Genomic DNA, 17,894 nt, shown 5'->3' on the forward strand with positions numbered 1-17,894 from the left:
TTACAAGGAACTGGTTATTGACAATTGTGCTAAGAATACACATTGGGAAAAGGACAGTCTCTTCAATAAATGGTGCTGGGAAACCTGGATATCCAAATGCAGAAGAATGAAATGAAACCCCCCAGCTTCCACCATATTCAAAAATAACCTCAAAATAGATTAAAGACTTAACTGTAGGAGCTGAAACTATAAAACTACTAGAAGAAAACATGGGGTAAATCCTTCAGGACATAGATGTGGGCCAGGGATTTTGGACAGAACCTCAAAAGCAAAGGCAACAATAGCAAAAAATAGACTAATGGGATTGCATCAAACTAAAAGCTTCTGTACAGCAAAGCAAATGATCAACAGAGCAAAGGGACAGACAACCTACAGAATGGGAGAAAATACTTGCAAGCTATGTATCCAACAAGGGGGTAATATCCAGAATAAATTAGGAACTCAAATCAATAACAACAAAACAAATAATCTGATTAATAGATGGGCAAAAGACCTGAATAGATATTTTTCAAAGACATATAAATGGCCAGTGAGTATACAAGAGCTGTTCAGAAAGTATCCAGCCATTGTGAGTATGATAAGAACATATTATATGGCTAGATACTTTCTGGACAGCCCTTGTATCATCAAAATACTCAACATCACTAACCATCAGAGAAACTCAAATCAAAACCACAATAAGATATCACCTCACCCCAATTAGAGTGTCTACTATCAAAAAAGAAAAAAATAACAAATGTTGGTGAGAATGCAGAGAGAGGAGAACACTTATACACCTTCAGTGGAGATGCAAATTAGTATAGCCATTATGAAAAACAATAGGGAGGTTCCTCAAAAAATTAAAAATGTAACTACCATACGATCCAGCAATCCCACTACTCAGTATATATCCAAAGGAATTGAAATTAGTACGTTGAAGAGATAGCTGCACTCTCAGGTTTATTCACAATAGTCAAGAGATGAATTGAACCTAAATGTCTATCAACAGATGAATAGATAAAGAAAATGTGATAGATTTATACATATACAATGGAATACTACTTGGGCTATATAAAAAAATAAAATCCTGTCATTTGCAGCAACATGGATGAACCTAGAGGACATGATATTAAGTGACATAAGCCAGGCACAGAGAGGCAAATACTACATGATCTCATTCATATGTGGAATGTTAAAAAGTTGATCTCATAGCAGTAGAGAGTAGAATAGTGCTTACCAGAGGCTAGGGAGAAAAGTGGGAAGATGGAGGAAGAAGTTGGTCAATAGATACAAAGTTGCAGTTAGATAGGAAGAATTAGTTCTGGTGTTTTATTAGATAGTATGATATGGTTATTAACAATATATTGTGTATTTTAAGATAGCTAGAAGAGGATCCTGAAAGTTATTATCCCAAAGAAATGATAAAGGTTTGAGGTGTTGGAGATGCTAACATTGATCATTATACAATGAATTACATGTATTGACATCACACTATACCCCATAAATATGTATAATTATTATGTGTCAATTATAAATACATTTTATAAAAAATATAAATTTTACTTTAGAAAGTAACCTCCTGAACTGATACATGGTACATGATGAGGTTTGAGAAACCATGGAGGCAAAATACTCTTAAAGAAGTAATTTGGATGTGTTTGAACCCAAGAGTGAGTTAGTCTGAGAGAATAAGTGGCCCATAAGAGCGGGCTATCAACAACAAAAGAAATAACATCATGGGAAGGACTGAGGAGAGATTAAAAGAATCACAAGAATGGGAAAACAAGCACTGCATGTACTCAACCACCAAATTGGTAGTAACTGATCAATGCTTGTGTGCACATATAGTAGTAACATTCATAGGGTGTCGGGCAGGTGGACAGGGGAGGAGAGGACAGGTATATGCACACCTAATGTGCGGTGCGCACCGTCTGGGGAATGGACACGCTTGAAGCCCTGACTTGGGTGGGACAAATACAATATATATAACCTAAATATTTGTACTCCTGTAATATGCTGAAATAAAAGAAAAAACCAAATTTCAGGTGGTATCTTTCAAGAGGCTCAGGTATACGAAGTCGGATAGGTGGTATTTTGATTTTCCATGTTTATTCTTTTCCCCTAGCTTTTCTATAGGCATTTAAGGATAATAGTTTTGAAGTGGTGGAGTGGCAGGGCCATTGTGTATCTGCGGCTACATCTGTGCTGACATCATAGCCCCTCTCCTTGTATTTGGCCTTTGAGGATATTTCGATCAAATGACTCTGATTTTTCTCCAAGAGTTGCTGGGGAAATATGTTAGAATTAATTTGCTTGGACTTCTTGGAGACATTTGTCAGTCCCAGGGGAAATCGTAGGAGCATGAGTCTCAGCAGGCAAGGATTTTTCCTGTCGTAAGTGGATTCCCATATCTTCTTTCACCTGGACTTGAGGCACAAGGCCCATTGCCTCTGGCACTAACCAGTTGTCCTCTGGACCTGCCCTAGAAGTAGCCAAATTTAGGAAATCAAAGCAACATGGATTTGGCTCTTAGCTTCATCTCTTTTTAGCTATGATATTTTCCATAAGTTATTTAACCTCACTGAACTTCAGTCTTCTACTCTTTAAAAAAAAAAATGGAATGATAGTGCCTATCAATAAGATTATTTTATTCAACTAATATCTATTTAACACCTCCTTTGCACTGGTCTCTTAACTAACTACAGGGAATTTAGTGATAAATAAAATAGACATAATACTACCTCTGCATTTATAAATTTTTAGAGTTTAACAGGAAATACACAGAGTAAATAAATATTTACATTTGAAGTTTTCAAAAAGAAACAAGTTTCAGAAGCTATAGGGTCACATGAAAAAGACTTAATCTATTCCAGAAGGATTAGTGTAGTGTTGTTTACTCTAAGAACTTGGGGGAGGAACCTTGCAAAGGAGATAGGGAGGAAAGATGGGAAGTAAGAATATTCCAGGCAAAGTCTAGAAGAAAGAGATCTCATAGCCCAACATAGGACTGGCACAAAGAAAAAGTTAAATGAGTCTCCGCATTTTTATAGGGTTGGATATCATTATCAGCCTCTCAAGATGGCATTTTTAAAACTTAAATGCAATATGAAGAGGAGAAATTTGCACTTGTGGTTAGTCTCAGTCAAGAAGAGCTTTCTTTTAAAATAAGAGATAAACTGAAATCCACCATTCAAGTATGAGTATTTTGCTGTGTGAAAAGATAGACCTAGCACTACAATGTTGCAAATGCTTGTATCTGTGATTAATATAAAGATCCAAAGCTATAAAGGCAAGGCAGTGTGATCATAAATACTCACAGTAGCAGAAACATTGAGAGCAGAGAAGAAGCCATCATCATAGATTTCTGACATGTGCCTGATGGTTGTCACTTTATAGTTCAATTTTTACTTCAGAGACTTGTAGAACTGAAATAACAACGTTTGGCTGAAATATGTATATTATAAAGCTAATTGGGACCAGAGAATTACCTTTTGGGGCCAATTTTCATCTCTGTAAAATTATAATCCTAAAATTACTATTGACCACTTTGCTGTGATTGAAAAACTTGAGATAGAATTGGTTTGAATACAAATAATGTTTGTAAGTTAAAGAGATTCTCAGCACTTGAGGTAAGATTTATGCATATTGATACACTGACATGTTATTAATATTTAAATTATTCAGATTTATCTAAAGTAATGATTCATTCACTTATTAAATGCTAAAATATCAATTTTATTATTAATAATTATTAAAATATTTATGACATTAAGTGCTGTATTCACCACATAAATCTTGAAGGAAACACTTCAAGATTTATGATTATACTATCAAAAAATCAAACACTTCATAGACCATTAATTTTTAATAATGAGGCAATAGTTAAAGTCAATATCAATAGAACTCCTCTTCAAAACTGAGGGACATTAAGGGCTGAGATTGTGGTAACTATTGACCCTCTATACTTCAGGCCAAAAAAGTTGTCCAATAACTGCTTCAGTGGTTCTAGAATAATCCACAGGAAGGCCAAAAGGTCAATCTGATGTTCCAGTATGAGGATGGGAACCACCAGCACCTAGCCTTCAATGACAGCTGCTGGCTGACATCTTCTGCCCTTAATTTTCTTGCCAGCCAAGTGCCCCTTCTCACTGCCTTTCATGGGCTCAGGTTCACCCATCAAAATTTCAAGCCTGGTCATAAATCCGATAGGAAATTAGAAAAGAACTCTGAGATCTATTAACACTGCTGGTTCCCTAGACTATAACTCGGACCCCTTTCTGCCAGAATCCTAGACTCTGGTTCTAATCTTGAGCTGCTCCCACACTTTGCCTAAGCTTCTGATACTTTATTTCCCAGTTTTACTTTCTGTGTCCCAGTCCCACTGGTTGACACTCAGATTCTAAACTTTATACACACCAGGATGTGTTTGTGTGATTTAGCACAAACCTCCCTAAACCTGACCTCAACCCACCTTCTGCAGTGTCTTGATACCATCTATCCCCTTGTCTCCACGCGCAGTGCCACAGCCTTGACTCAAGCCACGGAGCAGAAGTTCTCAGACCCTTTCCCTCCACCACCTTCCAATTCCCCAACCCAAAGGCAGTGCTCCTAATTGGAACAGTCAAAGTTGAACACTCTGAAGAGGATACATTTCTTAGTGGAAGAAGGCCATGTCCAAGTGTGTGTGTGTGTGTGTGTGTGTGTGTGTGTGTGTGTGTGTGTGTGTGTGTTTTCTCTTCTATTTCTTAATCCATGCTACTTGCATGATAAAAGGACTAGGCTCAGCCTCAAAGTAACCACTGATATGTTTCTTTTTCTACAAACACATCCAAACCTTAGCTTTAAAAAGAAGAGAGAAGCTTCTCTTAGATCTCAGATCCAAACTGTTTTGCTCCATTCCAGCTTTGCTAGAGCTATGCTTTGCACACTAACTCAGCCATGAAGTAGGACACTAATTGCCATTCTCTAAATGTTACCTGTGGACATACTTCCCTTGAGATCTTTTCTGGGAAAGGAGGGATTAGCTGGGCTTGATTCCTTAAAACATCACTTCATATATTCCCATATGTGTGTAGCTAATCAAATCTTGCTAGCTTTTTAAGACTGCCACTTTATTCTCTCTATTGATCCAATTCTTACCCCCAAATATTCATTTTCTGTTATGCTATGTAGATGAGATTGCACTAGACTTCATGTTCCTAAATAAAAACACAGAGTTCTTTGGCAGCTCCCTGGGTTATACAACCTACTTAAGGCAAAAAGTGGCTGAAACCAATACTCTACAAACTTTCATTAAGAAAATGTTCCCACCCTTACATACCCACACCAGAATGATATCTTCAAGGTTGAAATAACAAGATCATGTTCTCATATACTTTTGCACACATTTCTGAGGAAGGAAAAAATAATAAGCTCCTTGTGGGTTGGATTGTTGTCTCATACTTCTCTGTATCTTTCCGAGAGCAAAAGACTATGTATTCTTTCAAATATTTTTTGAATAAAAATGGATAAAGAACCCTAGCAAGACGGACTAGTTTTTTTTTTGTTTTTTTTTTTGAGACAGAGTCTCACTCTGTTGCCTGGGCTAGAGTGCCGTGGCATCAGCTTAGCTCACAGCAACCTCAAACTCCTGGGCTCAAGTGATCCTTCTGCCTCAGCCTCCCGAGTAGCTGGGACTACAGGCATACGCCACCATGCCCGGTCAATTTTTTTTTTTGTATATTTTTAGTTGGCCAATTAATTTCTTTCTATTTTCACTAGAGATGGGGGTCTCACTCTTGCTCAGGCTGTTTTCGAACTCATGACCTTGAGCAATCCTCCTCCCTCGGCCTCCCAGAGTGGTAGGATTACAGGCGTGAGTCACTGCGCCCAGCCCCAGATTAGTATTCTTGAAAACAAAATAATTAGGTGGCAGTAGGCACTTCCAAGAATTACATATAAAAAAAAATCAAATCTGAACTCTATGTGAGTAATCATAAATATTATCGCCCTCTGGTACCTGGTTTGTGGTAGTCTCAGTATTGTTACGAGCAAGCCATAGTGTAACCAGCTGTCTAGTTCACAATGTCAGTGGGCTCAGGGTTAAGTGATATTGCAAGTGGGTCTCCCAGGGTAAATTTATATATATATATTCAAAACACAATTGTGTGAAAACAAATTCCTATAGACATGCATTCTCTTGGTTGACTTAAAATTATTATTAATCAAAAGGCTGTAGTAATTAAAACAGCTAAGGACTGGTACAAGAACAAGGACATTGACCAGTGGAACAGAACTGAGAACCCAGATATAAAACCATCCTCATATAGCCATCTAATCTTTAACAAAGCAGACAAAAACATACACTGGGGAAAAGAATCCTTATTCAATAAATGGTGCTGGGAAACTGGATAGCCACATGTAGAAGACTGAAACAGGATCCACACCTTTCACCTCTCACAAAAATCAATTCATGCTGGGTAACAGACTTAAACCTAAGGTGTGAAACTATTAGAATAGTAGAGGAAAATGTTGGAAATGCTCTTCTGGACATTGGCCTAGACAAAGAATTTATGAAGAAGACCCCAAAGGCAATCACAGCAACAACAAAAATAAATAAGTGGGACCCGATCAAATTAAAAAGCTTCTGCACTACCACAGAAACTGTCATGAGAGCAAACAGACAACCTACAGAATGGGAGAAAATATTCACATGCTACACATCCGATAAAGGGCTGATAACTAGCATCTATTTAGAACTCGGGAAAAACAGCAAGAAAAATCAAACAACCCTATCAAAAAGTGGGCAAAAGACATGAACAGAAACTTTTCAAAAGAAGACAGAATAATGGCCAACAAACATGAAAAAATGCTCAACATCTCTAATCATCAGGGAAATGCAAATCAAAACTGCAATGAGATATTACTTATCTCCAGTGAGAATGGCCTTTATCAAAAAGTCCCAAGACAATAAATGTTAGTGTGGATATGGAGAGATAGGAACACTCCTTCACTGCTAGTGGGACTGCAAACTAGTGCAACCTCTGTGGGAAGCAATATGAAGGTACCTTAAAGAGATACAAGTAGATCTACCATTTGATCCAGCAATTCCATTACTAGGCATCTACCCAAAAGAAAAAAAGACATTCTATAAAAAAGACATCTGCACTCGAATGTTTATAGCAGCACAATTCACAATTGCAAAGATGTGGAATCAACCCAAGTGTCCATCAATATATGAGTGGATTAATAAAATGTGGTATATGTATACCATGGAGCACTATTCAGCTATAAGAAATAACGGTGATATATCACCTCTTGTATTTTCCTGGATAGAGCTGGAGCTTCCATTCTACTAAGTGAAGTATCCCAAGAATTGAAAAATAAGCACCACATGTACTCACCAGCAAATTGGTTTCACTGATCAACACCTAAGTGGACATATAGGAATAACATTGATCAGGGGTCCGGCAGGTCAGGGGGAGGGGATGTGTATATACATACATAATGAGTGCGATGCACACGGTCTGGAGGATGGACACACTTGAAGTTCTGACTGGGGGTGAGGGGGGACAAGGGCAACATATGTAACCTAAACATTTGTACCCTCATAATATGCTGAAATTTTTAAAAAGTCAGTATTTCTAATCATTAGAGGGGTCAAGGCAAATCATATCATGCTTTCATCCTGTAACTTATTATACAGGTGAGATTTCCTTATTTTCATGTTATACAAGAAGGAAAATAAGCAATTGCCATGACCTAGAAGCTTCATAATCAATAGACCTAGGAGGTTAAATATCAGAAATAGTAAAAGATTGAAAATTTCCATGGGGACAGCCACCAAAAAACGAGAGTGGGAACAGGAAAGCTCCATCCACCTACCTCAATTATGATTTCTTGCTGTCAACAAACATTTGCGTACCTGCTACAAACCAAATATTGTGGCTGAGAGCTAAATGGGGTTCTGTAGAACTCAGAACTAAAGCCAAGGCAATTAGTCACCCTCGAAATCCCTCCCCTCAAGGCAATTATAGTTTAGGATGTAAATAAAATATTTAAAAATGCCATAGAATTAGTTTAGGAAACAAGTACAACAGAGAAATAAAATAGAAGTATCAAGCAGAAGCCTGTAGTTCTCAACCCGGGCTGCTCACTTGACTTCACTTTTTCACAAGTTGAGTAAGCTGAGGCCCAGAGCATAAAATTGTTTGCCCTAAATTTCCCAGAGATTCTGATTTAATTGGCCTGGGGTGGCGATTGGGCATCATGGGTATTATTTTTAGGTCCCACAGGAGACTGTAATATGCAGCCATGGTGGAGAACTACTGAGACAAACCCAGCCATGAAAAATGGTAAGGTATGATCAGGGGAATGGGACAAGGGAGGAGAAGCATGATTCATTTTAGAGGAAACAATATGTGCAAATGTCCTGAGGCAAAACGAGCATGACTCTTTGGGATATTAATACTAAGAGCAGCCCAGTGTAGACAGAGCATAAAATGCTGAAGGGAATATAAGAGATGTGCCTGGAAGGGTAAGTGGCTGGAAGGGTAATTGAGATCCAGATATTGAAGGGCCTTGAAAAACATTTTCAAGACTATGACAAATTATAAAGTCCATGTCCATATAAAGGGTGCAGACACAAGTCCAATTCAGCCTATTGTTGCCATTTGAGAATATGAACCCTACGTCATTAGATGATTATATTTAAATGAAGAAAGGAAGGAGAAATTCTTCAACTTTAAAATTAAGTCTTCCAATATTTAAATGTTGGTTTCCAATGTTGTATGAGCCAATCAATACACACCTATAGTTTCAGTCCCAGGGAGCCTGGGAGAGAAATGGATGGGGTTCCAGGAAGGAACCAGGGAGAGAAATGGATGAGAAGAAAGACAACAAGGGAAAGCCAGAGAGGCCGAGGAGATGGTGGGAGGCAAGAGTGCCACATACAGCGACATAACAGGGAAAAAGTTATTTGCAGCGGTGTAGCTAAAAGAATTTTACCAACAAGGATCTCCACCATCTGACTCAAAATTTATTGTCGTTGAAGTTTGAGGTAGATGGTAGAGGGACACAACGTTACACACAAGAAGACATTCTAACTGGCAAGGAATGGATTGTGATGGCTCTTCATTAAGGTGGAAACATGAGCTCTGGAGTCAGAAAGACCTGCATTTAAACACTCCCTCCACCTTGTGCAAACTGTATTACCTTAGCAAATTAATTGACTTCCCTTCATCTGTAAAACATAGACAAAAAACAGTATCGATTGCTTATTTTTTATTTTTTATTTTGTTATGAATATCTATTATAGTTTTTATTTTGTTAGAAGATTAATACATAATGAACGTTAGCACTGTTTATGGCAAATCTTAAGCATTTAGCGAATATTAGTTATATCTGCTATTACCAAAGAAGTTGCCAAAAAGACAATGGACATCAGATGTGTTTGAGAGACGTTTTAATCAGGAAGAATTTAAAGACCCTGATTAAATGAATACAATACGGCTGTTAAGGGGAAAGTGGAGGCAGCATCCCTCCCAGGTTTCTTGCATGAACAACTGGGGTGGGGCAGGGTGGTGACTTGTATTATAATGAAGAATAGAGGATCAGGACTGGTTTTGTTAGAAAAAACGACACGCTCACTTTTAAAATTTGTCCCTGGGAGACATTAAGATGGCTTCCAGTAGGCAGCTGGATATTTCTATCTAGAGCTAGGAAGAGAAAATTGGGCTGGATATATATTTCTACAATTAATCAGTAGACAAATGGCAATTAAAGCCATGGCAATGGATTAACTCATGAAAAACAAACTGTATGGAGAGAAAAGAAAAGACAGTCAAGCACAAAGACTGGAGAACAACAACGACAAAAAAAGGCCAATGTGTTTTTTATTTAGAGAAATGGTGTTAAGAGGAGACAAAACTGTGCTGCTGGGGGTCATGGCTGTGGATACGAGGGACAGGCATCCCCATGTTAGAAAGATGAGGGGAGCCCACAGGAAGCCCTCCTCTCCTGGACTCAGAATGGAGAGGGTAAATGTCTACAGTGCTGCTCTGGGCTGGGGGTGGTTAGGGGTGGAGATGGCATCTATCCTGATAGAGGAGAACAGAGCTGACAAGTGAGGGATCAAACCAAGTGAAGAGGAGTAAGCCTGGTTACAGTACTCTTTTTTCCCCTTGTGTAGCCCCTGACCTTTAATAAAGTTTCACTGCAACATTTTATCCTTGTGTCACCTCTGCTACATGGTAACAATCTTTTGTCTGGTGATGCTCAGGCTAGTATTAAAGCATGTCTTCCCTCCCTGTCTCAGTGTGACTCTACGTAGCAGGGATCAGTGAGAGAACTGCAAGGGAAAGAGCGACACCTTATGGTATAGCTTCCCAGCCGACTCAGGTACCAGTGTTCTTTGAAGCCATCAGGTGGTTCCCATTGGGCCCTCAAGGTTGAGAATCGTGGTGTAGAGGAATTCAGTCCACTGATCAGCCTGGACACCATCCCTGGTGCCAGGAATGGTGTCACCTTAATCACATATACTAAAAATGGAAGAGGGGTTGTTCCCTAAAATAAATTTGAGGTATAGTTACTAAAATAAGCAGAGATGGATAGCAGATGATAAAAACAAAAGCCTACTACCTTATTAGGCCACCTACCTCATCCTCTCACTCACTGCCAATGTCTTTTGTTGCAAACCTTGCCATGTTTTTCACCACCCTAAAAAAGAAGGTCATGGCTCTTCCATGTGGACAACCCTAAGTGTTATAGGGAGCATTATGCTAAGTGCAGAATAAAGGGTCCTTGAATAACTGAATCATCATTCTTTTACACTGAAGACAAATAAAAAGGAAGTCAGTTGTGCCGAATAAAGCCTGGAGCTACAGTGAAGAGATGGGATACCGGAAAATGGAAATGAAGGAAAAGCCAGGAAAGTGTCACAGCTCCGCTGTATATTTTTATGGAGTTCAGGCGAAGTATACTTCAGACTTATTTAGGAATATTTAGCTGCCATTGTTCCTGCTAGAAAAATTACTAGCAGGAAGATCCAGTGATTAAGAGGGTTGGGTTGGAGATACATACTAATGCTAGGATTCTGTCTCCTCCAGGCTGAGCCCATGCAGAGAAAAATTCCCAGACAGGCCTTTAATCTTTGCAACGCAGTATGCTTCAGGAATTTCCACTTATTGTTCCACATGTCACTAAGCTGCCCTCAGGAGTGCAATGAAGCTCAGCTCCCACACATATGTTTTGGTGCCAGTAATGCCACACATTCTGCATAATTATAAGGAACATCCATCTTTTGTCTGCGGCCCAAAACGCTGTGGTTTGAACATCAGGCAACCCTATGGCGGCTTAAAATTTTCATGGTTTGGGAAGAAAAATTCTAGGTGATCCCTTGGAATGCAAGGCAAAACATTCTCATATTTCTCCTCTGCGGATTAGGTTCTTATAGGGCAAGTCACGCATTGCAGGTCTCCGCCCTGTCTCAATGCTTGGGTTTTCATGTTGGAGACAAAATAACTATTTCCCCTAAGTGGTAATCCAGGCTAGAACGTGAACTAAATAATCTAGAGACCAGAGTCTTATACTACTACTTAGCTTGCCAACCATGTTGGTGACATGTTTTCAGTCAATGACGTTCTCTACAAATTTTTTCTCACCTACAAAATACATTTGGTAGTGAGGGACTTCGAGATAGCAGTTAAGGAACGTTGTAAATGCTAACTATAAAGGCTCTTACCTAATGTTAGCAATGAGAGCTCTCAAATTTTTTAAATATTTTAAAAAATATAAGTGGTTCCTAAGAAATAGCTGAACGTGGTGATATGACCTAAAGTTTCTTCTATCTTTCTTTGAAATGAACACATTTATACTTATATTTATTTAGTTTGGAGAGGGGAAATCACCCCTTTGGCAGTCTGATTAAAGCCTAGGGACTCCATTGCAGAATACCTTTTTAAAAATAAGTAGGAGATGACCAGGCACAGTGGCTCATGCCTGTAATCCTAGCACTCTAGGAGGCTGCGGTGGGCAGATTGAGCTCAGGAGTTCAAGACCAGCCTGAGCAAGAGTGAGACCCTGTCTCTACTAAAAATAGAAACAAATTAGCTGGACAACTAAAAATATATAGAAAAAATTAGCCCAGCATGGTAACCCATGCCTGTAATCCTAGCTACTTGGGAGGCTGAGACAAGAAGATTGCTTGAGCCCAGGTGTTTGAGGTTGCTGTGAGCTAGGCTGATGCCACAGCACTCTAGCCTGGGTAGCAGAGTGAGAGTATGTCTCAAAAAAAAAAAAAAAAAAAAAAAAAAGGAGGAGACAATGCAAGGATTATAAATAAATGAAATATATTAGACTATTAATGAGTCCAGGTTCACAGACATGATGAGTCTGTGGATCAAGGTTAAGAACTAATGTTATGTAATCTCTCTGTAAAGGTTTATTATTATTATTATTATTCAAGGGCGAGTTCAAGTCATTGCAACAGAGCATGTTAGAAAATGTCTTGGCAGAGGAGACAAATTTGTCACCTACAGGACTAGGTAGGTAATGAGACTACTGGCAGGAGGGTGACAGTGAATGTGTGAGTGGATGTAGCAAAATGCAAAAGGCAGGCCTCTATGAAGGTCCAGCAGATTTTTGCCACGTGAGAATTTGTGTCCCGTGTGGCTGTGTCTCCCTAGCTTTTTCAAGAGAAGTGAGGCATCTGGATTTTTATATGAACTATTCATATTTGTTAATATTGGCTAAAGAAAATTAAACTGTTTAGAACAAAGGAAATGTGTCTTTTACCAGATTTGTCTGGAAGGCTGCATGTTTGTAACTTCAAGAAAGTAAAAGAAGTTAGAAAAAATCAATTACTCATATTTTTAAGGTTTTTTTTTTACTATAAACATCTTTATTACATTTATGTATAAAACATGGGGATTAATTTAATCAATTTCCTTCCTAGTGGGGAAGTATAGTGCAATAGAACCATCATCAGCCTCTAGAATATTTTAATTCCTCCAATAAACATTTATATGCCAGGCAATATATAAGGAGATAAGAATATGAAGATTAAGACATTGTCTTTGTTTCCAGAGCTTACAGACCAGTGTGGAAAGAGTTGTACCAAAATATCATAATACAGTGTGTTAAGGCCTATCACAGAGATATGTAAAAAGTACAAAGGGAGTAGGAGGGAAGAAAACATAAGTCTTCCCAGGCGATTGGGAAGGATTCTCAGGGGAAAGATCTCTTTGAGTATAACTTTGTGTCAAGAGGCTCAGATGATTACTGATCTAATAGGATATGCTGAAGAATTAGGTTTTTATCTTACAGGAGATAGAGGATCATCAAAGAATCTTGAACAGGGAAGCAATACATTCGGATTTTTATAATTATTCTGGCTGAAGTGTGGAGTATAGCCTACAGGTAGAGATAAAGTAGAAAATGAAGATTCTCAAGATGATGATTATAAATGTTCAGACAGAGAATTAGGGCAGCAGCAGGGGCTGTGAGGTGAGACTACCTGGGTGGAAAGATATTTAGGGGATGGAAATGACAGAGCCTGGTGGCTGATTGTATGCCAGTGGGCAGGGTGGCAAAAGAGCAGGAAGAGTTGAGAATGACTCACAAGACTTTCTACAGGAAATAGTCTGGTATAAAGGTGAGAGCATCATCTCGGGAACCAGAGTACATATAGGTTGAAATCCTACCCTTTCCACCCATTTGCTCTGTGACTTTCAGCAAGTTATTTATTCTCTGGGAGCTTCAGTTTTGTATATATGTCAAGTGTTCTTACAATAGTGCTATTTCCATGCCTAAACATTACTGTTATTATTATTGATTATTATAATCCTGGTTAGGATGGTGGTTTCACTGTATTTGTGTTAAAAGCCTGAATGTTGCATTTGGAGTGTTTTTAGAACATTCTAGCTTTGCATAGTTAAATATGGAGATCTCAAGTTGAGCAGAAAGTTCCATTAGTATATGTTATGTGGATGAAATCACCCATGGTACTTTGAGAGAAGTAGGGTTTGAGTCTCCAGGACACTGACATTTAATGGGCAGAGTAGGAGGTAAAATTTCAGAGGAACAGAAGAAGAAAAAGGCAGACAGTAGCAGTAGAAAAACAAAAAAAGTGGTATCCAAAAATGAAGAAAAGAAAGTTTAGAAAGAGAATAATCAACACAGAAAATGCTATAGAGGAGTCAAGTAAACTGGTAACAGAAAAGCATCCACATTTAACAATTAGAAAAACTTTAATAAAGTTATTTGAATATCTTCTTGGTAGCTGACATGTAGAAAACACCCAATTGTTAGTTTCCATCACCCTTCTTAATTTTAAATGCATTTATTGAGAGAGAAGAATGAAAAACAACTGCTAGATTGAATCATATAAACTTTCTATGTTTTTTTGACATACATTGATCAAAAAACATGGACCAATTTGGTCAGCAATTGACCAGTGTAAGTTAGAAAAACATTGAAGTTAATAGTTTCATGTAATTCAACTATGCTGAGTAAGTGAAAAGCTGCTTGGAAAATCAGTAGAGTTAACAAAGGTATGTGTTCCTTTTGTTTGTGTTATGATACAAGAACAAAAGTAACCCCTTCTTCTCCTAATGTTCCGAAAGAAATGGAGCTGATAATAATTGCCAATATCATATTCACACAAATATGAAGTGATGATATCTAAATGCCTTCCTTGCCCTGTATCCTACTCTAGTTATTTTTCTTGTCACTTCGCCCTTGAGTCTAAAACCTGCAGGGGTGAAACCTGAATGCAAAAGTAATTTGAAGGGAAGGACATTCGTACCTTTCCAAAGAAATGTCTTCTGTTACTAATAACACTGACATTATGAGAAGTCTGGTTATTTTGGCAGGGTAGAGTATGAAGTGAAAATGTTAAGAGTGTTGGCTTTGGAATCAAGTCCTGACTCTACCACTTATCAGGTCTGAGGTCCAGGGAAAATTACTTTCTCTGCTAAGCCTCCATTTTCTCATATGGGATATGGAAAGGAGACTGCTGTCTCTCAGGGTTTTGTTAGGGTAGGGGGAGATGATTACATACGGGGTTTAGCACAGTGCCTCTTACAACAAGTGGCAGCTTACGACATTTCACTTTTTAGCTCTCCATGGTAGATGAGCATGAAAAAGTTCGAGATAACTGTTTTTAAAAGAATAGGTACTTTTAGGAGGACTAGCCTTTTCAGGCACCAGCAGAAACCTTGAAGTTCTCCCCAGCAGTGCAGCCTCAACCATTCACTGGTCGCCTTCCAAGAGAACCACCAGCCAGTTCCATCTCGTCCCAAGACATAAGGGCTGAGTAAGCTTTGTGTTTCTCATTGGCCCTGGGGTGGAGAGGCTGGCCAATATGTTTCTTTATAACCAATGAAATGCATGATTCATAAAACAAAACCCCTCAAAATCTATGTCTAAATTAAAATCATACAATTAACTACCAAAGACTTACATATAAACAATATTACTAATGATGTACCACAGGTAACTTTATCATATCTCCAAATTTTCTTATTAACCTGATATTTTCCAAAGGTAAAAAAAAAAAAAAAAAGATTACTACAAACATAGTTCTCATTAATTTTACATTAAATTAAAGCAAAATAAATTTATAACATATGCCAGAACTATCTGGTGAAAAAGCCCCTTTGAATTCATCACCTAAGTTTTCAAAGTTTATGGTAGTATTGCAATTTGAATTCAAAATTTAGTAAAAACAAGGCTAAAAATGCCCTAACCTGTTATTTGCTTTGCATTTTTCTGAAAGATTACTATGCTTTGCTATTGGCAGAATGGTCATTAAAAATGTAATACAAGACTATTCAGTGAAATGCAATCCCATAAAATATGATAGTATTATGGATCTTAAAATAAAGCCACCAGTGCAGATGTTCCTAATCATACTAAAAACACAAATATACAAACCAGTTTGTTCCAGCTACAGAATAATTTAATTAAAAGAGTGTTTATAATTTAACAATATGAATAATAGTTAAAGCCAAGGAGGCAGTGAAACTACAAGGAAATATAAACCTACAGAGTCTATGCCAAGGAAACTGCTCCAAATTCTCAAGGCTACAAAACTAATGCCTTTCCTTGCTATACAGGTACAAAACTATTACCTGAATTAAGACAAAAACTGCAGTGAAAATGCCTTTAAGGAAAACACATCTACACACGTGCACAATAGGTAACTAGCTTTCAGCAATAAAAACACCTTCCAAATCCAGAATATTTAGAATCTGCTTTGGGAAAGTTAAAATCAGACTCCTCACTGGTTTAAATTTCTTATTGAGAAATAGATGTGATAGGTAACGTGACACAGAAGTAAATCGGCATGTACAGTAAAACATAAGCTCTAAGGACATACAGGATTCTCCTTGCAAATAAGGATCTTGGCAAAGAGCCTTCTTTATGTACAGAAAGCTTTGTTCCTTGTTTATAGGAACTCTCAAGGCTACAACAGGTAATTGTGTGCTGCTAATTAGGTTAAAAAATGATTGTATTCAAGCCAGGAGATATTTTATAGCTTGATTCCATAAAAGTAGGAAACTCTATCAGTGAGATCACGTTATAAAAACTCATTCTCCCACAACTACTGATCTTTTGCTCTAAAACAGTATGAATTGTAATATTGCAAATATGTAATAGTATTCAAAAATTGATTCAGTGCCTAACAGCTATCAAAAAGTAGGGGAAGAAAACACAATTAGAAAAACTCGTGTACACTGATATCCAGTGTGTCATTTCTTTCCCCAAAGTTAACATCCATTTCTTCAGCTACACTGTGGATTCTGGATGGCAGTACTCTTCCAAGAAAGCAAAGTGACATCTAATCTGCATAATACAGAAGAATCAAATGCAATACATTACCTTGGGTCACCTGTTGAACTGCCAACATTATCCCAGACACAGTGTCCGGAAGCAAGTTTTCTTTCAGATTGTAATGTGGTGCCCATTCCAAAATAGGTAGCCGCCTTCTACACCACTGCTTAATGTCTTCACAATGAGGGGTATGCATCTTGCTCCAAAGCACGCTTTTCTTTTTCCTCTTTGCTCCTGTCATTTTCCAGATTTCCTCTTGTAGAAGTAAACTTCTTTAAACAAGAAAAAAAAAATCGTTGCAGAACACCTCCTTTCAATGCCAGGCTCCAATTTGTCTGTGGTTTACAATGTCAAAGCTATCCAGAAAATAAATAAATGAGAGAGAGAGACAGAGACAGAGAGAGAGAGAGAGATTAACAGAAGCACTTAAATATATGCAGCTGGTCTGTATGTCTTATCATGGTACAGCTAATTATTCTAGATAAAAATTATAGATTAAAACCTTAAATTCTTATCTGAATAAGAAGTAGTTCCTGTTAATGTAATATTTTCTCTGATCTTGGAAAAGTAATGGGTTCAGTGTGAAGTTAGTCTACAGCTCTCTCTCGCCAGTAATTCCTCTTATATTCACTGTAGTCTTATGTTTTGGCTGCAATCCCAATGGTTAATGAGGTAGTTCTGGGCGTGTGTTGGAAGTGGGCTGGGCTATGCTAATGAAACCAGGAAGCATCCGGCTAGTCCAGTCTCTCCCTACAGGCTATGCAATATCATAAAACTGCCACAGGGGCCGGTCACACAGAATTTATCCAGAGAATCCAGCCTAACTTCTTTGGAAGCTATATATTTTCAACAGACCAGATGACTGCCAGTTCTACAAAATTCAGAGACATGACAGGGTATTGCTAAAGGGCTTTATCATTTTTATTCCCTGGCAGATGAGGTTTTCATTCATACAGAAATATCAGATAGCCACTGCCCTGTCTGGGAAAGGAGTGACTAGTTCTCATAAACACACTGTAATTTCTTCTCATGGGCTAAGAAAATAAGTATCACAATTAGCAAATATTTGTGGCTAGAGATCTTCCCTGTCTCTGAAACTGTTC

General features: G+C 38.0%; 1 protein-coding gene across 2 annotated transcripts in view; it reads right to left on the reverse strand.

Moving 5' to 3' along the window:
- Positions 1-17,451, reverse strand: part of SLC26A7 (solute carrier family 26 member 7) — a 136,865-nt gene extending 119,414 nt beyond the window's left edge. The window contains exons 1-2 of one of the 2 annotated variants that reach the window (XM_076005167.1): positions 17,294-17,451; positions 16,840-17,063 (exon numbers count right to left, since the gene is read on the reverse strand). In XM_076005167.1, the coding sequence (XP_075861282.1) occupies positions 16,840-17,032 (193 nt within the window). In that variant the 5' untranslated portion in view covers positions 17,033-17,063; positions 17,294-17,451. Of the gene's footprint in view, positions 1-16,839; positions 17,148-17,293 lie in introns of both variants that reach the window. The other variant, XM_012749624.3, reaches the window with a different exon arrangement.
- Positions 17,452-17,894: the final 443 nt, after the last annotated feature.

Source organism: Microcebus murinus, chromosome 7, assembly GCF_040939455.1.
Source record: "Microcebus murinus isolate Inina chromosome 7, M.murinus_Inina_mat1.0, whole genome shotgun sequence".
Classification (NCBI taxonomy): domain Eukaryota; kingdom Metazoa; phylum Chordata; class Mammalia; order Primates; family Cheirogaleidae; genus Microcebus; species Microcebus murinus.